The 27,458-nt window shown below is 38.5% G+C and overlaps 1 protein-coding gene across 2 annotated transcripts in view; it reads right to left on the bottom strand.

Moving 5' to 3' along the window:
* Nucleotides 1-25,312, bottom strand: part of TOX (thymocyte selection associated high mobility group box) — a 265,158-nt gene extending 239,846 nt beyond the window's left edge. The window contains exon 1 of one of the 2 annotated variants that reach the window (XM_054021071.1): nt 25,123-25,312. In XM_054021071.1, coding sequence (XP_053877046.1) covers nt 25,123-25,230 — 108 coding nt within the window. In that variant the 5' untranslated portion in view covers nt 25,231-25,312. Of the gene's footprint in view, nt 1-22,936; nt 23,005-25,122 lie in introns of those variants that run through there. The other variant, XM_054021073.1, reaches the window with a different exon arrangement.
* Nucleotides 25,313-27,458: the final 2,146 nt, after the last annotated feature.

The following is a 27,458-nucleotide window of genomic DNA, read 5'->3' as shown; positions in this document are numbered from 1 at the left end:
AATGGACTTTTCCACAACACAAATTTTAAGATTTAAAAAATTTTGGGAGGCCTCTGTTAAAACCATTAATATGTTCTGCTAAGTCTCCCTTGTGTTCACTCAGCCTCCTTACAGTGTTTAAGCAGTTTTACTGACCTGAAATTCTGGAAAAGTCAGCTTTTGGCAGTGTTGCAATCTACAACTCTTAGTAGTAGTAATCTTAGAAACCAAAAGAGAAAATTTTATGGGAGTAATTTTGTCTTTCAGCAAAGCTTTAGAAAATGATGTGATAAGCACAAGCCCTACACAGAGATCAAACAAACAAACAAAAACCATGCAGATTCTCCAGATCATCTGTAAGTAAAACTTTTTAACCAGTTGAATTCTTTGGTGACTGCCCAGTTTGCATTCAAGTCAAGTCTACATTTCAAAGATCTGTAAATTCTAAAACCACTTGTGTTTTGGACAGCAAGGAGAGACAATGCCATGAGAAAAGAGTTAACCAGCTCTCCCAGAGTATGTTGCCTCAGATATCTTCACTCACACTAATTCAGATTTAGGAGGTAGGTGCTATATAACTACAGTCACTAGCTTGGATCTGGCCCCAGACTTCCTCTCATCAGCAGGCCTTGTACTTTAGCATGCATTCAGACAGGCCTTCCCAAGGGGCTTACCTCTATAATTCATCTCTAAGGAAACTGATCTCCCTGCCTTGTATGAATGAGATACAGAAACTTCTTGCATCTCACCAGCTTGTCAATTTCAAATGTTGTTGCTACTGGATATTGAGTTGTGGTTAAGATTCAGATAGATGGCAACATAGCATAATCTACTTTCATGCTGCGGCACTGCCAGATTAGTCCAATATCAACATTTATAGCCTTCTATGGCAGAGAAGGAAGATATGTTTATTTTATTTAGTGTTGTTGTACAACCTGTTTTCTTTTAGGCTTTTTCTGTTGTCTGTCTTAATTGGCTTTTCTCCTCAGTGTGCTAAAGGATGTAAGAGTCTTATTTAATTTTCAAGCCACTAAAACTGAAAAAGAACTATCAATAAATATTACAGGAACATAAAATCATTCATTTCACGAAACAGTTCTGAAACAAATTAGTGTGAATCACTTTATCCTTAAGACTGAAAAAAACTAAACACTCAATATTATCAGCTAAGCAAATTGGCCCAGGTCAAATGAGCAAATTTAAAAAATGAAATCACTAAATTTTCTCAGCTTGATGGCTTAGTAATAAATAATGTGCTCCTATTCAATCTGTACATTAAGTCTTTTATGTGGCCTTAAGGCACTCTCTTATGGCTGTGCCCATTACAGTGTAGCCATAGAAACTGACACATTTATTTCTTGGATTAGTGTGCCATTGAAAATATTAATATAATGCAGTAAATGGGGATTTAATCTAATCTATTGATGGTAGGATGAAGTTAGTAAAAGGTTGTGTGCTCTTACAGTGGGAAGAAAGATTATATCTGTAGAGTAGAGCTTGTTACTGGTTAGAAACATCAGCTAAACAACCTATGACATTTCACACACTTTCTACATTTAAATAGATGCTATGCAATATGACATAAGTATCTCCAGCAAGTCTACATCACATTCTAAGACTTACTCCCAAGCCTAAAGGGTCAAAAATGAAAGCCACTGACGAAGATGTTCAGTAAATGTATTCAAAAAAGTACAAATGAAACACCACCCTTTCCTGCAAATACATAAAGCTGTACTTCATGGAAATGTCTGTAGCAGTCAAGTCTACAATAATATTGCAACAAACATTTTAGTGGCATTCCATGAATACTTTTACGTTAAAATTTGTGTTAAAAAACAGCAAGAATTTACATTTAAAAAATTAATGTAATCTTAATCACAAGAAGCAGGCATGATCTGTGGTTTTGTTAATTTGCAGGTCCATACAGATGTCCATAAATATTAGGGTTCCCATTTCAGTAGATCATATTTGACTCAGGCTCCTCATAATAATTCATAGTACTCAAGTTCTGACTACCCTTTACACTGCAGTATACTACATAAATTCAGAAGATATATTCTGACAGATGAAGCATTATTGAAAAGCAAAGTACAGCACTTTGTCCTTGAAATGTTAACATGTAATGCCATAAAGTATTCAAATAATAATTTACTCAGTCTTTCAGGGTAATTAATTAAAACGCTCTAGGTGTTAGAGAAAATCACCTTGAGCTTATAAAATTGGAAAGCCTCCCCGTTCCCTCTCTGCATGCAAGCTGCTCCAATGGACTTACTACATGCTTTCCCAGTTATGGTTTTTGATTTCAGCAGATAATAAATAGCCAGGATCTAATTTTGCCATGTCAAAACCGATTATGTTTCACAAGAAAAGGTGGAGTGCTCACCTACCAGATGAAGGTGAAACATAAAACCACTTTTATTTATGTGATGTGTCCAAATTCAACTCAGCCTGGCACTAGGTACTGGGAGTATGTAGACTTTAACTGTCATGTGAATTTATGTACCCCTGGAAAATGTCAAATATAAACATAAATTTAATCAAAGGAATGGAATCCTTTATTATCAAAGAAATAAACACCATTTTTGACAACTAATGTAAATTATCTTAATGTGTTTTTCACTGTTTTTCAGAAGGAGAAAGAAAGAAAGAAAGAAAGAAAGAAAGAAAGAAAAATTGCTGATGAAATTATTTTAAGCATGTTCTGGTCCGATTATTAATGATGATATTCCAAAAGAAATTTCTGCTGTATAATAATATCATTGCATACAGACATCATAGTTCCTGTTTCCATTCATTTCAGTGGGATAAAACAGAAGGCTTACAACAACAGATAAACAAGCACCATGTATTATTCTGCAGTTCTCCTCAGTTGGGTAGTCTTTGGACAGCATTTTAATGGCTGCAAAAAAAATTGCACATGATGAATAAGGATGCCATTCTCAATTAACATGGACAAAAGATCATAGCCATATTTGGCAAATGAGGTAGCTGTGGCATAAGAAAAGCAGGAGTATTCACAGACATTGCCACATACATCACTGCCCGCAAATGAAAACAAGTTAATGACATTTTTGTACACTTGCCCAACTACATGACTACACATTAGCCCCAAATTAAATAGCACAATGATTATATCTTGCATTTTCTAAAAATAGTGTTATTAATTTATGCAGCACTAAATATGGATACTCCCAGAATATAAATAAATTATGAGTACTGAACTAAAGTAGCCGGAGTTACAAAATGTACTGTCTTCATTCAATGTATCAAACAGTTCTAGAAATGTGTGTTTCTCTTTACATAGATCCACTTCAAATCACCATCACAAAGGGGAAAATCACCCCCGTCACAGGGCATAACCACCACAGACACGGCATTACCAACCCAGTTATCCCCTGACATCTCAGCAAGTGTCCAGTTCCCCCTGACATCTCAGCAAACCCAAACCTCCTCCACCACATACCAACACAAGCACCCCAGACATCTTGGCACCTACCCGTCCACCCATGAGCAAACCCACATGACATTCAGCACCCCCTGGCCACAGATCCAGTGCAGTTCCATTGTGCAAGGGGAGGGCAAGATCCCTACTCTATGGAAATTCTGCATACAGCGGAGGCTGGGACAGAGTAGTGGATGGGTGGAGCCAAGAAATCTCTGATTAAAAGGATTCAACAGTCATTCAGTCAATGGGGACTGCTACCTATGATGGGGTGAACTTCTGTCACCTACCAGAAAAAAAAAAATTAGAGCTTGCTGCACCAGCATACAGGGCGCAGTTAGCTAAGGACCCATTAGGCACCAGGGCCTTATAAGGAGCTGAGCAAGCTCAGTTGGTGGAAGAAGGCCCAGGAGAGAGAAGGTAGGGAGCTTGTTCTTGTTGGCCTGGGGTAGGCAGACTTAGGAAGGCTACAGAAACAGAACAGATCCCTGCAATGGCCTCTGGAAAGGGGGCAAGATCTGGGGATCAGCGTTTCAGAAGGAGAACAGTTGAATAGATGAGAACCACAGTAGAAAAGCTGAGGAAAACCAGGAGGGGTGGAAGATCACATCTCCAAGAGAGAAAAGGCCTGGGGAGCCAGTGCTCTAATAAGAATAAAAAGAAATATGAGTGGAGCCCAAGAAGGGTGAAGGACTTCTGTTTTGGTTAATTTGGGCGTATTATTCAAGATGGGCTTTACTTTGGGACTCTGGGTACCCTGGAAGGATTTGGACTTTGTGACTTGGCTGGAGGGCTGAGCCACAGATACTGGTGACATTATACATGGTCACTAAGTGGTGTTGTGAGTGTGCCCCATCACACTATCACCAATAGGAGTTACCGCAATCTAGAAGATGCAGTAATGTCAACTGGCAATTCTGGCCGTTCCACAGTGGAAAATTCCTTCCTCCCTTCCCTCCCCCACCCCACATAGAGGACCTCTGCAGCTTGGTGTAAGGTACAGAATTTGGCCTAAATACCATAAACCAAACACAGAGCAGATTGGAAAGGGGCATTTAGTGGCAATGCTTCCATGCCATCTTTTACTGGGGTTTTGTGACACAAAAAATCTAGCTTTTTTTAAACCCGTTGAAAGCAATCAGTATAGCTTTTCTTTTACAAATCTAACTAAGTTTCTCATTTAAACACTAGTACTAAAGAAGCTTTCTGAAGGCTTTCAAAGCTATGAAATTGACATCCCATTTTGCTGACTCAGAATTCTGTTTCTATCTCAGTTAATCGACAGACAAACTCTGAAGGATACCACTATTAAACTTACACCTTTTTACATACATGTAGATATATATTTTTAAAAATCCTCTTTGTCCTACTGGCAATTATTTGTCCCAATTCAAACAAGTTTTAAATAGGACACACTTTATTTGTGTAACTTAAAATGTTTTGGTTGTTATCGGATAGCTATTCCATACAAGTCTTGCATTTACATGGTATATGAATTTCCACTTGGCTAGGATCAGTTTTTCAGATACTGGACTAGTCAGTCTCATCTAAACAGTTAGTAATTTAAATTTATGGCTCCTTCATTGATTTCAAAAAGATATGACATTATGTTGCACATATGTATCTGAATATACTGAAATATCACACCAATGAAAGATTATTCACAGTTCAGTGTGTGGCTTATATAGACTGTCTACGAATTTGGCTTCTAGGTCAATTGTTCATAGACTTCAATTGTATTAATATGTGTTACATACAAGCAAGCATATCACGCACAAAATATAACTATTCAAATGTATGTTTGTGTAACTTGGTGGCAGTCCACAAATTGTTTTAAAAATGCATCCTATCTTTCTGCAATGAAGGGCTAAAGGGAAACATATTCCCCCCACTCCTTTATGAGGATATTAATGACTATACAAATCTTTCTCTACAGGAAAGCGATATAGTCTGAGCATCACCTGAGTTCAGTCAGGAATTTAAACCCAAGATATATGCAAGTTTACAAAAATTACATTATACTCTAAGTATGAAACAGATAGATTTAAAAACATTAAAGTATAAATGTGTACAGGTCTGTCTCATCTTACGCTGGAGTTACGTTCCGCAGTCAGCACATAAAGCGAAAATCGTGTATAGTCAAAATTACATTCAGTGTAATGGCGGGCGGAATTGCCTGCACTACAGAAACAGTGTTTAAATTGTTGTTTTTCCTCTTTTTTTTTTTTTTTTTTTTGCCGACCGCGTAAAGCTGAAATCGCGCGTGTTAAATGCATCTAAGATGCAACAGACCTGTACAAGCAAAATCTATGACTAAAATCTTTCATTAACATACAATACATTGACAAGTAAAAGGGGCACAGAGCTGTTCAAATTCATAAAATAAATGCAAATATAGACACTCATAGCTGAGAAACCAACACAGTTTCTCAGAGCCATTCCAGCCTCTAGGTAGATAAATATTTCCCTGCTAGACAGACAGACATACCTCTCTCCCTCACACTCTCAGACCCTTTCTGCATTTGCACATTGGTTCCTGGAGCACTTTTAAACTATTTCAAGCTAAAACGGCTGATTAGCCAGCAAGTACACATGAGGCCAATCCATGCTAAAAACATTTTTAAACTCTATCAAGCTCTCACTATCCAAGGAAAGTGATCCATTGCTGAAAGCCGTGGCTCCCCTTTAACTAATCCATTTCCAACATTAATGTCTAGTGTGGACAAGACAAATACTTACATTAAAGTGCTGGACATAGTAAAGCTTTGTCTGCACAGGGAATTTTTGGAAAATCTTTCACTGTTGCAATACCTATATTGACCACATTCTGAAGCAAAAAAACTGCTTCAAGAAATAGGTTAAGAGGCAAACATGGACAAGGCCCGTCTATATGGAGTTAAGTCATTTGCAAATACCTTCCACCAAAGTGGAAATCCAAATGAAAAATGGATTTAGAAAAGATATAGATAGCTTAAAAAATAATGAATAACAACACTTGTAGATGCTGAATAATGCACCCATGTGCACTGCAATATGAATCACAGACATAACACCAGCTCTAGAAGATTTACATGCTTCCTGTTGTGCAGGTCAGAGAAGAGATGTAGTCAGGGAAAGTGGTGGGAATGTTTCACCCAAAGCAATATTCCCATGCATGCTGCTTGCCCTTGAACCCCAGAAGTGCTGTGCCAACTATTACCAGTACATTGAACTTACTGGCAGTAGATCTGCGAGGAAGCTAGCAGCAAATAACAGGGCCTTCCCATCCTGTAGTGACAGCCAGGATGATCAGACCAAGGTGGTCATTCTGGTCATGCTCCCCTAAACTTTTAGCAACAGGTTGGTGAGCCACGGTAGAAGAGATCAATAGATGCATTTGTCACATTCCTACCAATTCTTTAGAATCCTGTGATCCTCTAACTTTTTAAAAAGGAATCATAATGCCACCACATAAATCCATGGTATGCCTACACATTGAATACTGTGTACAGTTCTGGTCACCCCATCTCAAAAAAAGATATATTAGAACTGGAAAAGGTATAGAGAAAGAGCAACAAAAATGGGGAGAATGGAAAAACTTCCATATGAGGAGAGATTACAAAGATTGGCACTGTTCAGTTTAGAAAAGAGGTGACTAAGGCAGAGGGATATGATAGATGTCTATAAAATCATAAGTGGTGTGGAAAAAGTGAATAAAGGAAGTATTATTTACCCCTTCACATAACAGAACAACCAGGGGTCTCCCAATGGAATTTATATGCAGCAGGTTTAAAAACAAACATAAAGGAAATACTTTACACAACACATCGTCAACCTATGGAACTCATTGCCAGTGGATTTTGTGAAGGCCAAAAGTATAAAGGGTTTCAAAAAGAATTAGATAAATTCATGGAGAATAGATCCTTCAAAGGTTATTGGACAAGATGGTCAGGAATGGAAATTCACACTCGGGGTTTCCCTAAACCTCTCACTGCCAGAAGCTGGAGCTGTACAACAGGGGATGGATCACTTGATAAATTATCCTGTTCTGTTCATTCCCTCTGAAGCATCTGGCACTGTCCACTGTCAGAAGACAGGATACTGGGCTAGATGGACCATTGATCTGATCCACTGTGGCCATTCTTATGTTCTTGTGTTCTGGGTGAAGATGAAGCAGGGAAATCTTAACCTAGAAAGAGAATTTTTGAAGAAGGTTACAGCAGGGAGGTAAGTCTCAAATGAAACTTAACCACAGCTTTAACTGCATAAGAGCTGGCTAAGAAATGTGCTATTGTAATTAAAATAAGATAGATAAGTAAAAGTTCTTTTAAATTTGCATTTGTTGGACTCTTCGATGTATATCTACTTAAATCTGCTGGGAGGAAAAGCAGTTCTTCTTCCATCTGAGGAGATAACATATTCAATATGCTTAATAAAAGGTCTTTAGCTGCCAATATGTTTAAAATGCAATAATCCTGCAAATTAAGGGCCAGGTGTGTCATTTGTTAATATAAGAAATGTGTAGGGTATTTGGAGTGAAGAAAGATTATGTAAATCTTTATTTAAGAACTGAAGGTATCCAAGAGGGGGCTATGTAGCTGACATGCACCCTAATCCCTCAGTCCTTAAATCTGACAAAACTCTCCCTTGACATCAGTGGGAGTTTTGCCCAGGTAAGGGCTATAGGCTGCAGACTCTCTAAATGTCAAAGCACCGATAAGGGCAAGAGAACTGTTATTTTTGTAACACAAAAGAGAGGTTCTGGAGATGTCATTACATTTAAATGTACTCTGGTATTGCATTCTGCTTTTCCATCTCAGCAGACACTGTTCCATCTGAACAAGATGGACATAACGCAGAGCACAGTACTTTACATTAAATGCAGTTATAGGCAAGAACAGCAACCTTGGAGTGACTCATTCATAGGAGCAATTCATAGGTTACACTGGGTATGAAAGGCAATTTCAGAGTACCGCAGGAAGAAAGGGAGTTTTATAACAGAGGTGATACCAACTAATTTAGAGATACAGCTACATACAGTATAGGATACATGCTGAACACTGCACATGCTTTTTTTAGACAGAAAAGAAGTGTCCTTTACATATAGATCCCTACTTCTGAAAATACTCAAGCCTAATTCTGTCCAGTACTAAAATGAATTCATTTAGGGTTATTATTATAAATGCTGAAACATATTAAAAATTCAACACCAAAGAGAGGGGAGCTTTATATTTGTGCTGCATTGAATTTTAACGCAAGATGCTAAGAACCGGAAAATGTACTGAGAAGAGCTGCTGACAGCCATCAGCAGCAGCGCTGTGCAAAGGGTGTATGTAAAATATAATAAGAGTTTTAGAACTATATTTCATATAATAAAGCACTGTGAATGTGTAATTGCTGTCATTGTTCCAAACCTTCTTAGAGTAAAGAACAAAATGGTAAGAAAATAAGATTTGTTGAATTATTATTTAAACAATTTTTGCCATAATTCTGTCATCTGTATCATACATTGCTTTGTCATGAAAATATGAAATATAATGGAGTTCACCTTTTAAAATCTATTGTGACAGACTTCTACTAAATGACAGCAATTACTTCTACTAAATTAACTTCTCCTAGAAATGAATTGCATAAAAATTGATTCCATGAAATGTTGTTATAATCTAAAATTTAAACCCATAAAAGCAAGAAAATACAGAGTTAAACTGAAACTTCATTCTTAGCCAACCCAAAAGTGTTTAGATACTGCAGGACTTGCCAAAGAATGGATAATCCTTCATACAACATGTGCTGCGGTAACTAAAAAGTTTCAAGTTAATGATGGAATTCCAGCCTTAATTCTGACTTTTCTTACTTTTGTGGGTTTAAAGAGGCTTTTTTAACATTATTTCAAACATTGCCACTTTGTGTGTAATTTCCTTAGGGTTGTCTTCTTCGATGCTTAGCCAAACAGTCGGCTGTAGTGATTGTTCGCCATTTGGTCCGGTCCAATGCAGTCACAAGGGCTTGATGGCCGAAGAGTCCAACATAGGAACAGACTTGAGGAAACCATGTAATGGGGGTCTGCCTCTGAGGTGCCTCCACCCCTAGGTGGAATTTTATTCCGGATGTTACAACCCACCCAGAGAATGGCATTTGCTGGAACGTCTTGTGGCATTCTCCTGACATGTCCAAAAAGGGTCAGGCACCATCAGTGGACAATGGCCCCGATAGTCCCCCCCAAAACTCAATCCAGCAGAATACATTTGCTACCTTCTTATTCCTACAGTCAGATAATGGGCCTGCAGCAGACTGATCTATCTATTATACATGCAGAGAAGGCGGCAAAAACAACAAAAATTAAGCCTCTATAATAGGAAGTTGTGGATTGGCAAAGTGGAAGGAGAAACCATGTAAATGAGCTCTCTGCCGCCTGTGCTCCATAATTCTGAATTCTTAATTGATCTTCCTCCCTTTGAGGTGCTTGGGAACATGATGTATTGGACTACGGAGTAGGGTTGAAATAATATAGTTGAGGGAGAGATGGGGCAGAAAACTAGAGGGTGAAGGGACTCATCTTAGAGCAGGGGATATCTCTGGATAAACAGTCCAAGGAATGTAACTGAAGGCCTTCTCCTCCTCAACTGTTTTTGTGTTAAAGGATCGCTCTCCAAAACCCAACACACACACACACTGCTGGGGTGGCCTAGGGATTGATCTCCCTCCATGATCTACTTTTGGAGGTCACTTTTCCATCCTTTCTTGGATGAACTCAGAAATGGAACTGTCACAAAAGGATTCTCTGATAGCTCCTTTGATGTTCCTCCCTGATAGAAGGATGTGAAGTCAGACGATTAAGAAGCGCCTGGAGTAGGATCTCAGGGATCTTACTGAACAATGTTTAAGAAAGGAGCCGATGAGGACAGCCATAGAATTCCTAATGTGACATTTCATGGACTCTAGAGAAGGGGTACTTTTCCCTTTGAAACAGAAAGAAGACTCCACAACTGGGGAGATTCTATGGGCCTATAGCCACAGAGTCAAATACTACCTGAATTAGGATCTTAAATAAGGTTACCAAAGATTTAACACATTGGACTACAATGACTTCTGTACATGTGCATTTATGAAACTTTTAAAATAACTCGACCTGACTGACATTAATAGCTGTGCTATCATGTAAATCTGAACTTGGCTACTTTTCTGGACTGGAACATTGGCCCGGTAGGGCATTATGTCTCCTTTGGAGCTACACTGTTCTGGATCAGTCTCAAGAACTGAGTCATTACAAAGTTAACATGGACATGTACCTTAAAAATTATAGGTGGGGCGATAACTTCTTATGATAAATAGATAACTTTCAAAAGTCAAGATAGCAAAGGACCCCATGTCCACTTTTTAAATTAACTGTCAAATTTTCATATTTTTAAAAAAGCAGGACAAAATATTTTAGAATTAAAGAAATATACAGAGATGTGTGTACTCAGCTTATTCTTTCTATTCTCCTACTGTATATTTTGAAAATGTGCCCCCTCACCATCATGTTTTCTCCACACTAGTAGGGAAAGATACCCCCTAAGAGGGCACTGGGGTTATTCCCTCATCCCTGACATTGCACCCTGCATGCTTGTGTGACCGGGGGAGAAGGGAAGAGTGCTGCACATGTGCAGGATATGCACTGCCAGCATCATGACAATAGGCTAGTGGGCTCCTTGTCTGGTTCAGCAAGGGGCTCGACTCCTTTTGCTAGTATCCACAACCTTAACATAAGGAAAGGGTGAAGGGCGAGATTCAGAAACAGTGCTGGAACACTAGTTAATTCTTTGTTGGGCAGAGGACTAAAAGTAGCCCAGCTCCAGGTTACACTCAACCTGTTAATCCTGGACAGTTTTACTGGAGTTTAATTAAGAAATCTGCCGCCTATTTAAACTATATCAGGATGTTGTGCCTCTCTTCCTGCTGTGCATGAGTCCACAGACAAATACATTATTTTAAAAAAAAATAAAAAAACAAAAGGAAGTATATGCTTCTAGAGTGAAATCATGTGCTCCATGTCTTGTTTCATTCAAGAATAAACATTGATAATGCATTTTCAGTTCTTGAAAATAGTGAATTAAATGGACACAGGCTTAACTAGAATAACACAAGCCGGGACTGCTTTAATACTTTTTCTGCAATCTTCTTTGCCTGATAAAGTTCATTACAGTAATGGCATCTTTAAAAGTGAAACACAGTCAACTGAATAATACCTACATTTCTCACTTCAAAAGTACATTTTTCTTCTCTGAGCTCTCATTGTTACATACAAAAACCTCCTTAGAGACCCAGAAAATTTAGCAAACCAGAATATTTAAGTGAACACTATACATTTTTTAAAAACAATGGCCATCACTTTATACTACAGGGGTAGAGAAGTGCCTTTTCTTATGAAATTCCACTGAGGTTTTACTGAGAAAAATCACTTTTTCCTGTCTTGTACTTGCGTGCCTCAGGAAAATTTTGACAGCATAAATATCCTTAAGTTGGGCCCTTGCACAACCAAAGCAGCAGCAGACCCTACAATGGGAGCTGCAAGAGCATCTGTAGTGGAAAGGAATGATGAAGAGTTGGTGCAAACTCACCTAATCACTTTCCGGGACCCAAAACATGACACCAGCAGCCCATCCCCTCCTTGAGCTACCAGCTAATACAGTTAGCCCTGTAGCTCAAGTAGTGGCAGTCTGAGCTGCAATGTCAAAAAGAGGTTCACAGATCAAACCCTGTTGATGATACATGATGGGAATGGATGGAATGAATTATGTCCTCTTCAGAGTATTTCTGCACTGCAATGTAAGCTCAGGGTTACTAGAACTCAAAGTTAGCAGACCCTGTGTTTGTTAACCTAGGGCTTGAGTATCTACACTCATTTGTTACTCCACATTAGGAATGGTTGACCCCAGGTCCCAGCCAAAGGCTCCAGCATCTACACTGCATTTTGTGAGCCTGAGTCCAATCACCCATATCCCAGACTTCCTAGAGTCCTCCCAAAATGTAGCTGTTCTAACCCTTTGTTCATGGTGCAATGTGGGAAAACTTGATTGTCCAGAGGACAAAGAAAGTTGGCCCATGGGACTGTTAAATACATTCGGCAGACTCCCAGAGCACAAGTCCAGTGGGGCTCCATCTACACTGCAAAGCAACAGGGTTTGAATCCTGGGTCCCAGTTTGACTCAGGCTCAGACCCGCCACCCACCTGGTGTCCTGGGCCCCTGGGTTATTAACCTGGAGCTGGGTTAGCGTGATTTGTGTGTAGACAGAAAGGGTGTTAGGCTTGAACCTGAGTTTAAACCCTGGGTTTACACTGCAATGTAAACATACCCTCAATCACATACCAAAAAGCCACATTAAAAGAAAGTTGTTTAGACTGAGAAATCAAATACTCAAAAGTCAGGAAATGCCAGATTTAACTTGCCTGACAACCTTAATTCTGCCCCCTTGTGGCTCATGCACTATTAATACAGTTTTAATTATACAATCACATCCTGTTCTTCCCACAAGACCCCTGGCTCATTTGGTGCACAGAATGGATGCACAAGAGCACAGAATCAAGGTTCCACAAGTTTAGGCTTAAAATAGGAGTAACTGGATGATGTTCTATGGCCTGTTATACAGGAGGTCAGACCAGATGATCTAAAGCTGCCTTCGGGCCTTACAGCTCTATGAATTATTTACACCCTTCATCCCCACATTGCATACAGTCACACACAGCCAACGTGTTCAAATGTAATATGGCCCTACACAAGGAAGTAAGGAGACATAAATAAGGGAGTACTTTCATTCTCAGAGCACAGAGGAACTAGGATGGGAACTGTTGACTGACTCACAATTCTTTCCCGGGATTCTTCCTGGAGCAGTGAAGCCACATAAAGGGTCTGTACAAACCATTGGGCGCAGAACCTGATTTCCACTTAAGGTCCCCTAAAGCCACCTTGCTACTTTGTTTCTTTCAGTGTTCATATTTTAAAACAGCTTATTTAAAAACACAACTGGCGGTGTTTTATTGGTGGGTTTTGGTTTAAAATGAAAACGAGAATCAGGTTTAAGACATCACAACACGATAGCTGAAACATTTCTGTTTGTCATAATGAACTTTTGGCTTCTCTATTTTTAGCTGAGCTCTTGTTTCACTATGGAAAATGTTTAAGTGAATTTCTCAATGTCATCTTACAACACCACAGTGTTTACTTAAAAAAAAAGAAAAAAAGAAATTCAGCATTTAGGGCCCAATCCTAAATCAATCAATGGGAAAATACCATTTTGCAATCAGACCACTAAGTGATGTGTTCCTACAGTTCTTACTCAGGCAAATCTCCCCCTGAAATCAGTGAGAGTTTTGCCCAAATAAAGACTGGAACAAACCCAATATGTATAAGAACCCGTCACTATTCACATATACAAAAAAACACAGTTTCCTCATGTCTTATGTAAGGTGCAAGTTACTGAAGGGACGTCCAGTACAGTAAATTTTTCCACTGACTTTATTTTTTTTTTTAACTAATTTTGTTCAAAGTACTCTTCAGAAAAATAAAAAGTTGAAAGATAAACATACTTTTCACAAATGCTAGAAGAAAAATACGTTCTGGCAGTCTTTGACCAACTTATAATTGAAATGAATTTACATAATCAAAATATATCTTAATTTTTGTTAAAACATTCTAAAAAATGATTGAACACATTTTTTTTCAGCTGAAAAAGTTTTACAATCACAGAAGTATTTTGCTTTGTAATTCACTCCTCAGTGGCACACACCTTTTCCCCCCTTCTTTGGAAAATGTATCAATTGCTTATTTAAAAAAAAGTATTTTTGGCATGGCTGACCTGTAGAGATATGGAGCTAAGCAGAGTCAGTGAATCCACTCACTCTGATATGCACACATGATATGCAATTAAAATCTCCATTCACATTCCTACAGGGTTGTCAATCAAGAGAAAAGCCTTTTTGACAACATTCAGTGAAGCGTACCAACTAACTGCTGAACAGGAACTTAAACAGTAACAGCTTTTGTTACTAGCAAGAATGGATTTTACCAAGATTGGGTTGAGTTTCTAAAGAAATCATTATGTTCAACATTTTAGGGGGTTTCATTAAAAATGAAAATACGTCAAAAAGCTTTTGTATGCTAAGCTATGATATTATGTAATACATCAGAGTTATCAGATATGTGAAAAAAACTAACCCTTTTGACTGTAGGAAACAATTTAACCTTTTACATTTAGAACGATTACAAGGCAGTTTATTGGGGAAAAGAGGACATTTTGATCTGTTTGTTATGCACTAGGTTAAAAAACCTTTTTAACATTTTAAGGTGTCTGGTCACAAATTAAAGTTGGGAAGTCACTGTCCAGTTACCAAAATGATCCAGTTAAAACAACATATTAAACATTCACAACTTATATGAACTTATTATTAGTATTTCAGAACCTACATTTTCATTTGAGTCTCTCTAGAAAATATTATGCACCTAGAATCTTTTCAAATGGACAATGAAGATGTCATGCCTATAACTTAGTTACTGTTTAATACCTAATCAAAGAATGTATACCTCACAATAGTGTTAGTATACTTTAAAAAGTCATAAATCTATAAAAGCGGGGCACAGTAAAAATGAATATACTGTGCTTGTTAATCTGCTGCTGTGTGTGTTTTGAGCAACTAACCTTGGACTACAATTCTGAAACAAGTTAATATCAGATACTGAAATATTTGCCTTCTTACTTATCATGCTCTCTAACTGAAGAGAGAGCAGATGCATCCTGACTATTAACAGTCATGACAAATTGCCTTACTAATGAATGTTACACACTGAAAGTGCCATAACTGATTAAACTACAATTTCCCACTACTAGAGAGAGAGAGACTTGGGAACTCCAGCAGTGGACAACTCTGATGTTCTGCCAACAGGCCTTCAGGGCACAGTGTGGTATTTAGAAAAACACACTGTAAATTCCATATGAATATATTCTAAAAGACTATGTGTATACAACAGGTTTTAAAGAACATTAGATGAAACAGCTTAGATTTGTAGCTCATGAGCCATGTAAAAAGGATGTGTTTTAACAATTTTAGGATCATTACAAGGCTGTGTTAATAATATTTCTGTTGGGTTTTTATACTCACCCACCCTCCCACCCCCCAAAAATTTGCTTGTGCTTTGCATTTCACATAAAATCTTTCTTTTGTCAGTCTCTTTGTTGGTGCAAAATTGGCAGCAGTTCAAATTCAAAGTACTCCTATTCATTTACTGACCATTAAACCAATGTCATTCTAGTTCACATCAGCCGGAGAGCTAAGCTCTAAAAACATAAAAGGCTTGCTTCACCACTAACGAATAATGTGTACATTTTTACAGAGCTTAAACCTTAACGCTTTGCCTCAAACTAACAATACAGTATATCTTATCATTCCTTTTTCACAAGCAGGCAGCTGCTGAAACGCTTGCCACTTCAAAATATCAATTGCTTGCCAGAGTTGTCCTCAACACACCCTGTCAAACTCATGTATATTGTGCAATGAAAATGGTGCAGGACTGAAAGCTAGAAATTGTGTCAAATTTTGCTGTAAGGGTATGATGTGCAAAGAACAACCTATGACAACCGTAAAGACTACAAACAATAGCAGAGGAGCCAGACACTAGATACATCACAACTGCGCCAGTACATATTTTATTGTATGTATTATATATTTAAAGCATGACAAATGTACCATTGTAGACTGTGCTACACAAAATAGAAACCCTTCAGCTAGTTAGGCTTTATTTAATTTCTCTTGATGACAAATATGTAGTTAAATGTCTCTGCCTTTTGAGCATTTGTCTGCAAGTCATATAGGAAAAAGATATAAGATTTTCAAAATGAGTAACAGAAACCAAAAGACAACAGTACAAGATGAGAAAATGAGATTTTGTTCAGTTTACACTTTTGCTTCTCTCTGGGAAGACATAGCCAGGGTTACGTTCAAGAATATCTGAGGCTATGCAAAAGAAATACAATAGCACTGTCCCCATAAATTACAGTATACCTAATTTTAATGCAGATAAGTGCTGGTCTATTGATTTGCATGTTTCCCTGGCAAAAATGGAAATTCCATGTGAACATGTTCTTTGTCTGCAGAAAATAAATTTTAAGCTCTTTATGAATACTGCATTTTATGCCAAAAGGGAAATATAAGAAATAAAATAGGTTGCTAACATAACATATATATGAACTCAAAAGAAAGTAAGTGGGGGAAGGGGGTGTATGTACATATATATTACACACACCGTTTTTTCACACTTCATTATGTTTTCTTTAAGGGGTTCTGGCTGCTGAAAAAATGCTTCTCTTCAGAGTACAATCTTAAGCTAACTGAGGGAAAACTGGAATAATAAGCAACACATCAAGTTAACTGTAAAGGTGACCATAGTAATACTAATCCTAAATTAAAGCAACCACAGATTGCTGAAATGGGGAAAAAAAATGTTTGAGGAAAGATTAACATGAATATCTATTAATCTTTCCACAACTCCGCTTAGGTTGCAAAACCTTTAACATACAAGTTTCTAGAGGGCCATTAACTGATATCAGGCTAACTGAAATGAATATAAATGCTTTTAAGGTGTTAATAAATATTTTGGAAAGAGAATAGGTGTTTTAGGTGGCTGGGGGTGCTGACCTTTGCTGTGTTTATTAGTGGGACAATGATGCATTATTAACACACAGCAGCTGTACCTGAACTGCTGCCATGAACATAATAGCCTTTTATAGTCATCAGGGGAGTGAGATAGGAGGCCTTTATTAACCACTAGACATGATTAGCACATTATGTGAACTTTAGTAGGCAAATTATCTCTTATTGAAATATGTTGGTTATAACTAATTGTAAACATGATTTTAAAACCTTTCCAATGCAAAACTAAGAGTTTTACTACCATTTTGCAAATCATTGGCTAGCAATCTTAAGAAAAAGCGTTTCTGTTCTATTCATACAATCTACTAAAACAACTATGCCTCAAAGACCTGATTCGACTAAGATCAAAACTATCAAAGTATTAACAACTCCACTTCATGAATATTAATCTTCAGAAATAAAATAAAACACAAATGAAACATTGCACCATTCAGTAAAACTGTTAATGAAGAAACCTGTTTATTTAATATATATTTTCTATTAATGTTACAAGCAGTTCTTAAAAGATTAGTTTTGTAATATATTTTCAAGAGTTAACTTGAAAAAGTAACACCATACTTTACTTCAAAAAGCTTAATTTTGGGAAAGATTATCCCATTAGCCTTAGCAAATGAACACAGTGCTGAGAGTCCATTATGAATAGTCTTTTATGCCCTAACAGAAAGTCATTAACATAAAATAAATCATTAGCTTTGATATTAAGCTTCTACTATCTGTAGGTTTCTATGACTAATGTTCATAACTGCATCTGCCAAATGAGAAAGCATAACCTTTAAAAAAAAAGTATCTTCCCATTTTACTATTATTTTCTGTCTTTGTATTATTTATTACTATTTCAGGCTGATACAAATGTGATATATATATATAGGGAACAAATATTTTCTGATGTATACTGACAAAAATCCTGTATGACATTCCAACCAAAAAGATGACCTATAATGAGTTTATTTTATATACAGAGAGAGATACATACACACACCCTTTCCTGTCTCCTGTAATAATTGTCCAGATAGATCTTCAACTTCAAGTGGTATCCATCACATTCCTCCTTCTGACTAGCTTCCTTGCGCAGAGGTTATCACATTCTGATTTCAGTGGGAGTTCTTCTTGAACAAGGAACATAGGACTGGGCCCCATTATGGATTTCCTTACTATAGCAAATTTAATAGCAGCTGTAGCTCCCCTAGAACCTTTAAAACCATACAAAGATCTATAACAACATTAGGAGACAAAAGCACTACCAAAGAAGCTCCACTTCTGTGTTTAGCCAGCCTGTATTTTTGAAAAAACAATCTCCACCAATCAAAAATAGCATGATGAGCTAACAGTCAAGGATGTGAATGCTAAGACAATCTGACATTTTTACTAACCTGGATTTATCAGATGTTCATGACACTCAAGTGTGTTTTGTGACTTGGAAGGCAGTATGTTTCTTGGGAGGAAACTATGCTATTAGGATCTATCTCAAATCTACTGACAGCCCAGCAAGAAATACTAACAAAATAGTTGAAGAAAAGTACTTAGATATATGTTTGTATTGCAAATGGAAGATTAGATACATGTATCAGTACAGCTATATAAAACACAAAAACTAAAAATAAAATATACTGTATAAAAGATCACAGGAGAGAGAACACCACAAGCATAAATATTAAAAATGACAACAGTATCATGACCTTTGTAGTAAACAATTTAATTTTGAAGATTTAACTCAAAATTAAAAGCTAAACTCTTAATTTCAAACTCTTGGCTTACTAATGTAAAATTGCTTAAAGAAAAACACTGAAGAAAACTGATCCTGGGAAACAAACTAAGCTGAAACGAATTTTGCTTCTTAGCAATGGCCATTATGGAAAGCAGTTTTGTTACTCTTGTTGCTGATGCTACACAATCAGTATCTAAGTATAGTATATTACTGTGCTGCCATTTTCAAACTGAATGCTGTAGGGGAAAGTGTTATGACCAAGAAAATCTCATTCAGGTTAATGTGAATTTCATGTCTTAAAGTATTATGTAAGTGCTGCTATAATTAACACTCTGTTGGCACTTCCATTATAAACCACATTTTTGAGTAGTTTATAACTCAGCCTTTTTAATGAGAAATTACTCCTTGGACAGAAAATTGGTTCATAGGTTGTATAACTTCAGTACCCATGCCAACAAAATGTTTAAATCGATTAGGCCAGATTTAAACTGAGCATTTTAGTGTTTACAGCCTATGCTAGGTGTTCACAGGGCATGTGTTCACTTCACAAAAATAAACATAACTGCCACTAATTGTCACCATTGTCAATTTCACAGACCAAGGATTGAATGGACCTGGACACCACACTCTCACCACTACAAGTGGTTAATATTGAGTCACATTGCCAGAGCACAGGGGAAAGCTTTTGCTACCACTATCCATTCTCTGTCGTGTCTGCTCTCAATTTGGGATTTCAGTCTCCAGAAATTTTGGTCTATTGCCTATCATGAGTACAACATTCACTTTGTTTGAAGAGCACAGTATAAAAATGGAAAACTAAAAACTGTCCATTTTCATGTGACACTATGTAAAGGAAAATCCGGATTTAAAAAAAAAACAAAAGCAAAAGTTTTGCAGGCTTCTGGGAACTGCATGGTGCAAGCGCCTAGTGAAAGTGCCGAGTTCCCTCAACTCCCACTGAAGTCAATGGGAGTTGAATACTGATTTTCTCATAGGATCAAGCCCTGAGTCTTTATGGTGAATAGTGACATTAGCTATGTTTTAATTTGAATGAAATGCTGTACTCCTAATTTAGCATACCCAGCAGTGTACTGGTTTAGCTTTTTGTCCATAGACCTCACAACAGCTATTTTAAAGGCAGTGTTGCAAAGCTGAAATCCATTTGCTAATGGAACAATAAAATGTTACCCTTCAAAGATGTAAAAATGTTCTACAAAATAGGAAATTCTAGAATGATCATGAATATTCTGATTTTAAAATATGTCAGTGGAAAGTTTTCTCAAAAGCCCACATACATAATATTTCCTATATTCTATGAAAATCGGGATCACATATTTTCAGAAATACTGGAATCTAAGCAGACGTATTTGAGGTTTGCTTGTATCTCTGGGACTACATACTTGGGTCGAATCTAAGAGAAGTTCATTCAACTTCTTAATATGTGACATTTCTCTGAAACCCATTATAAGGCTTCAAAGCTTGTAAAAATCAACAACAGTTGAAAACATTAACATGACAGTTTAATCTTTTCTCCAAGAAGCACCAACAAATATCAAGTATGACTGTCATGCACTAAGTGACCAAAGTTGTTCAGGGGAAAGAAAAAACACACCCTACTCAACATAAAGATTTAATTGAATCATCCACTGTTATGTGCCACACTAAAAATCCCTCAAAAATACTAGTACACAATTCTAGTTTTGGAACTCTCTGAGATCCCAGCATTTAGGAATATCAGCAATAGAATGTATGCATAGTGAGCCATCAGAAAAAGTAGACTTTGGAAAGATACACTCATGGGACATTTTGTAAAGAGGAATATCCGTGTTGTAGTTAGACCTGAAAAAATAAAATATTCTAAAATACTGAAATACTTCAGTCCATTTAAATCAAGTCATTAACAAAACTCTTATCTGTTTACAAAATATTACCCGTGTTTTTTCACTTCAGGGTAAAACAGCTTTTTCATTTTGTTTAGTCTTTGAAGGGGGTTTCCTCTTATTTTTTAAACAGCTACATTATTTCTCTGTAATCAGGCTATATTTTTCCATTGCATTAACAACTACCAGTGCATCCGGAGTGGATGAGTTGTAGGCGTCTTTATTTCTGAACTAGCTAGACTAGAATCCAGTGCATAATTCTGCAAGGCTAACCATTGGGAGCAGTAAAGACCATTATTTTCTCTCCTACTGTTGGCGGGGGTCAGCATCCCTGTCATTAGCAGTGTCAAAATATAATTATATTACTGATCCTTATGTGAGCAGATACCTAACAACACATGAAAACATAAAACATGAAAATGTTTCAACTCTTCTTAGAATACTTGTGGAAACAGACTTTGGAGATGGCAGTACAATGAGGAAAGAAGGAGGAATATTATCGCTGTGTAGGTATATTTAAACTGATGATCTGACATCTTCAAATAGTACAAAACCCAGACAATATTTTTCTACTGAATTCATGCGGTGTGCTTATCAAACATAATTTCTTTTTGTAACATTGAATTCAATTAAGAGCTATGATGTTACTTAAAACAGACATCAATTGAATAAACTGTTCTTATTAGCCCATAAATGTCTGAAATGCAGTTATGCTTCAAGTTTCAAGAGATGAACAGTATTACCTCAAGTCTAAATCTGTCTGTCCACTATGTTATTTTAAAGGCTGACCTATATACAGCAGCATACCATCCATTCTGTCTGTTTGTATAAGAGATACCTCACACAGTTGCCATAACCAACATTGTTTGCATTGTTCTTTCACTTTTCTCCTTCCATGGGTTATGTGAGAGAAACAAGTAAAAGTTTGCATAGCAAGATATGCAAAGCATAATGTGCAGTAAATAGAGGAATGTTAAAATAACGTTCTAAACATTTATGCCTAAGTTTATAAAACAAAGATCTAAGTAGTCTTTTGAAACAAAGACTGCCACCTGAGACACAGCTGAGCAGAAAGATGGGACTGTATGATCTACATTATTGTATTTTCTTTTAAGAAGCCATCAAGAGTGATTCATTCTGACTATAGATACCCACAATACATATGTATATGTGGACTGCATAATTACAAGCCTAAAACAATTATCTGATCATTAATAACATTTATGTTAACAGATCAGTTATAAAACTTTAAAGTCCCTGACTATTTGGGCAATGTACCTAAATTAGCAGCCATTTAATTAGAGTAAATATGTCACAGAATAAAGTTAATCAAACAATCTTTAATTTTAACCTAAAAAAAACCACAGATAAGGGGGCCAAACCCTGCAATCATTATTCAAGCAAAACTTCCATTATTTCTAAGAGAGCAGGATCCTGTCCTGAATGAGGATTGCAGGATTTAGCCCAAGGTAAACAGTATCAAACAAAACTAGACTATCACACTCCATCAAATGATACCCTGTGCTTTTAGATATCATCTGTATATAGTCCACATCCACCAAACTTTCTGAAAATAAGTTCTAGGAACCTCCTCCAAGCCACTGAAAACACATTAATGAAAATGAGTGATGGCTGAATATTTTTAAAGCAACTAAGTGTTTAGAACAGGGCAGATAAGTTTTCACAGCAATGTTAATCATGCTGGGTAGAGGAACTGAGGGAAGAGGTGGAAAATGAAATGTTCAGTAAATGCATGCCTCTCAAGGGCCTAGCAAACCTATTCAGTCCATTTAATATAATCAATGAGCAGTGGCAAAGATGTTTGAGAGAGACATGTTCATGCTGTAGAAGGTATCTTATATGAAATATTCCTAGTAAGTCATCGCCAAGCATACAAAAATTATGTCTTATGACTGTGCATTTTTTAAGTCCATTATCAGTCCAGGCTAAGTTAAATAGAAGAGTTACAACTTCTCTACAGAATGAGTGCCTCATTTGCATTTAAAAAGAACAGTTTGCTCCTTCATACATGGCATGACTTAAAAGAAGCTTCAACCAGCTAGTAAAAAAAAATAATCTGAAAACGACTTTCTAAATTAATTTATTCGATTTGCAGTGCAACCAACCAAAAATGATTTAAAGCACTTAATTGGAAAATGATTTAATATATTAAAGTAATTCCTGATTTTCCAAAGCATTTAACTTTTAAATTAAATCTGGCCCACTTTCTCAAGAATGATGAGTGAAATGTGTATTCAAGTCATTACCTTCTTTTTGAAGCTTTAAATCACTGATAGGTTTAATAACGTTTGTCCAGTTTCATTGCCAAATGGGTCTTCAGACACTCTGGTGCATATGTCATTAATTCTATCCCATTCTTCTTTACTTTCCAGAACTTTAAGGTTACAATTTACAATAAAAGATAGAAAATGCTGTATATGGCAAGTCAGAGACCAAAAGCAGTATCACAATGATCGCTATGAACATTTAAAGTGCACCACATATATTCTCTTGCACGCAGCTGTCCCCCACCCCACCCCACCCCACCCCATCCACCCCACAAAGTTCACTCTTCTCCCAAACGTCTCCTGATCTTTAGGGCAGCCTGCATGGACACTAAAAACCGTGGTTACTTAAATATTGCTAAAAAACGTTCCTCTGGGATCTCTTTTGAAACTTCCTTAGGCATCAGTCACAAGGGGCCTGATTTAACCCTGAGTTCTCTAACTCCATTGACTATAAAAGAGTTACAGCAAGGATGAATTTGGTCCTTTATGTTGCGAATGATAGGTTAGATCATGCTGGAAACCTTTCCTGAAAACTGAGGGGGGCTTCATCATAATGCTGCACACACTGCTTCTAAACACGTTATATTTGACTTTATTGTTTGTTTATTTTTATCACTGGGTCTATGCAGTTGCCAGGAGTGAAGGGGACAGCCCTAAATATCTCTATGACATGTATTGTGATTTGTGAACCCACCATGACAATGGACCAGCAGAAAACACAGTAGTGTTTTCAAATGAGTTAAACTGGGAGTACTGCTCCTTTGCACTGGGCATCTCCCGCTTCTCCGAGTGTGTGTTGCAAAGACTGGTTGGCAATAAGCAGACACAGAACCCTCTGAAAGAAATACCAAGCAGAAAGCAAGTCTCCTTGCTGACTACATACACTACCAGCAGTAGAGTTTGCACTGCAAAAACATCTGCTACAGTCTGCAACAGCAGCCTTCCAAGCCAGATTTTAAACAAAAGCCTAAAACACACAGGTTTAAACAAATCTCCCTATAAGTGCTTGTTCCCAGCTTTCTCCCCTGGCGTGGGTGTGCTCAAGAAGTGCTTTGGGTAGCTTGCACTTCCTGATTATTTCCTATGGCTAGCGTTTTATTCACGGGCAAAGCCCATTCCACAACAGAAAAGAAAGTGCAGATCATGCATAAAATACCAGTTGGCTCACGCCACTGAGACAGTAATAATGAAAATATCCCTCCTCTCTTGTTCGTGGGCAAACGGATCGCGAAGTGATCCGGGATCACAGCAGCAAAACGACTACAAGTAAACCCAGTGCTTGGGTCTTTTGTAAATAACACTAGCCTGCTTTGCATTTCCTCCTTCTCCCGGACTCTTGTAGTAAACTTCTTTCTTTAGAGACATAACCCTATTTACAGTGATTTAATCAAGTTACAGAGGAATTAATAAAGCAGTTGAACAGCCAGAACAAAGTCGATGTTCTGTTCAGAACAAACTTGTCACCACCCATTTAATTCTGTACACAAAATAAAAAGCGTGGTCCCGTCATCACAAATTGCTAAGTACAGGCTTTTCGTGAGCCTTGACACATGAACTGGAGGGTTCACGCAGAGCTTTCCATTATGTTTTGACTTGGGGAAAACAAATCTTTAGTTTGTTTGTTTGTTTGTTTGGGGGGGAAACAGAAGACAGAGTTACCTGTTCAATTAAATATCCCACATGGACATCCTTTTTCCACGCTGTTTCTCAGAAAACAATGTACATAATAGCTACTTAGACTTCCAGTTTGGGGGAGATGTTATGAAAAATTCTTTCCTCCCCCCACCTCCCAACACACCCCGTCCTCCTCCAAATTATTCTGGGATTTTATTTTAGTCATTCCACGAGCGAGAGAGAGAGAGAGAGAGAAATAGATACACACACGGGTAGATTCCCAGCAAGCAACCAGGAATCAGAGAAAACGCTCTCACTTTCCTGCACCATCGGGGTGTTTGGAAAACACCCAGGATTTGCCTAAAATATAACATTTTACTACCACACCGCCCCCCGCAAATAACTCCCACCCCGCAAGAATGGCTTTGGGGTGGCTGCCTTTCCTTGAGAGGTTAACTCCGTATGCAGCCTGCCAAGATCTAGCTCCCATTCACACGCAACAAAACAACACCACAGATAAAGCACCTCAAATAAAACAAAACACAAGTCACCTTGTTGCAATAGTAGGGGTCCAGGCAGGGAGAAGGTCCCAGACAAGGGGTATCAGGAGTGGCTGCAGGCTGTGGTGGTGGAGGTGGTGAATAAAATCTTACGTCCATTTCACTAAAACATCAAGCAAACTCCTTTCCTCTGTTTTTTTTTCTTTTTTCTTTCTTTTTTTGTTAACGTTCGTGCAAAACAAAAACAAACAACAAAAACCCCAAGCAGGTTGAGAAGAATCAGCAAGAGGTGCCTGAGTTTAGGAGAAAAAGAAACACCTTCCTTGCCTCACATCCGTTGGTGGTTTGTAAAGAAAGAAAGAAAAAAAAAAACTCTTCCAAAAAAGCACCAGTCTGCAGATGTCTGCAAGAGAACCGGCAGCAAACCCTCCTTCTTCTCCTAGAGCAGGGCAGGTAACTTGGAGTATTGTTTTCCCTGCACACACATGCACTAGTCGCTAGCCCTGGGTGTAGATTTCGCTCTCTATTGGAGTCTTTGGGTTGTTTCCTTTCCCCTCTCTCTCGCCTTTCTTTTCTTTTTTTTTTTTTTAATCTCTATCAGTGTGTGAGTGTTGGGGGGAGGGGGATTTTCGTTTCTCCACCTTGAGGAGTGGGGAAGGGGGAAAGCTAGTGCACACCCGTGAGGCGGGGGGGCGAGGCGAAGGCGCTCTGCTGGGCTGGCCCTGGAATGGCTGCCCCGTGCTGCTCGCCGAGAGGAGGAGAGGGACACCGTGTGCGCCGCTTCCAGAGTCGCGGCTCCGAGTGTGTTTCACACAAAGGGGCTCGCGAGTGAAGAGCCATTCGCGGCTGCCCGGGACGGGGCTGGGGAGTGCCGAGAGGGGGCGCTGCAGCACCCTCGAGCCGCCACCCCCTGCCTTTTCCACCCACCTCCTCCGCCGCTGCCCTACCCCCTGCCAGTTACTATGGTGCCTCCTCAGCCCAGCGCTGCTGCCCTGCCCTGAGGGGAAGGAGAGGAGCAAGAACAGGGAGGGGTGGGGAAGGAGTTAAAGCAGGGGGCAGGGAGCAGCAAAAAGGGGGTGGGGAGCACTTAAGTGGGACCCAGGAGCTCTTTGTGTTTTCTGTTCCTGACTCTGACACAGGCTTCCTGGGTGTCCTTGGGCAAGTCACCCAGAGAACCTCTTCGCTGTGAGGAAATACCCACTGCATGGAGTCTCAAAGCCTGGGTCAGCCAGCGCGGGGCTCCCAAGGCAGGGCTAAGAATTCCTGTGTAGACGTTTGGGCTGGGGCTGCAGCCTGGGTGCTGAGCTCCAAGATCTCAGAGTTTGGGCTCCAACCTGAGCCAGGAAGTCTACACTGCAATTATTAGCCCGGCAAGCCCGAGTCCGCTGACCAGGTCTTATCTCAAGGTATGTCTACACTACACATTAAGTCAGGACTCTCACGTTTGAACACAACTCCATCCCTTACATCCACACTCAAATCAATCTGTCCTAGGACCTTGCTGAGGCGTGGGCTAGGGCCCAAGTCCCGCTGTGACTTGCAGTGTGGATGGATGTCAAGACACAGCCCCAAGACAGAAAGTTTGCATAGAGCAGTATGGACACATTAGCACAGCTTTGAGACCTGGGTCCAGCAACTGTTAAGCCTCGCTTTACAATGCAGTGTATATATTTATCCAAGCATGGGCTTGGAAACACTGGGCTCCACAGACCAGGGCTTAGTGTGCAGTGTAAACATGCCTTTTATGTCCCTTTGCCTCTCAGCTCCCGATCCATAGCATGGGGATAATGATTCTTCCACACCTCACAGGCATGTTGCCAGGACAACACCATGAACACCTGGGACACGCATACAGTGTCACCATTTCTCACAATGTTATCACAAGTCTCGTGATATCCTGTGGAGTCCGTGGAAACATGAGTAGGGGGAAATCTCATCTTCCACTTTAAAAAAAAAAAAGTAATTTTCTATAGTTCATGGTGGCAGAGACAAGCTTGAAATTATGACCTTAGTACACCATAATGGCTCAAAAACCACAAGGCAAATAAAAATAATCTGAAATGTATTATTATTATTATTAAAATATTTTATGAGTTTGGGGAGTCTCACTCATGAGTTTTGAATGGTTTAGCTTGGCAATATTGCTTGGTGCCGGCACAATATAAGTACTTATCATAGACAGATAGAGGAGCAAAATGGGAGGAGGGGTAGGGAAATAGGGTGGCAGAGAGGATATCAAAAACGGGGAAGAGGAGCAAAACATTGTGGAAATAAGGGTAAAAAATGAGGCGGGGAGGATAGGCAAGAACTTGGGAGAGAGGGGCAGGTAAGCAAAAAAAGTGTATAAGGGACTAAAAACAGGGGAAGAGATGGGGCTTTAGGGGGAT

Source organism: Malaclemys terrapin, chromosome 2, assembly GCF_027887155.1.
Source record: "Malaclemys terrapin pileata isolate rMalTer1 chromosome 2, rMalTer1.hap1, whole genome shotgun sequence".
NCBI classification, from domain to species: Eukaryota; Metazoa; Chordata; order Testudines; family Emydidae; genus Malaclemys; species Malaclemys terrapin.
The sequence above is the reverse complement of the archived record's forward strand: the minus strand, read 5'-3'. Positions and strand labels throughout refer to the sequence as shown.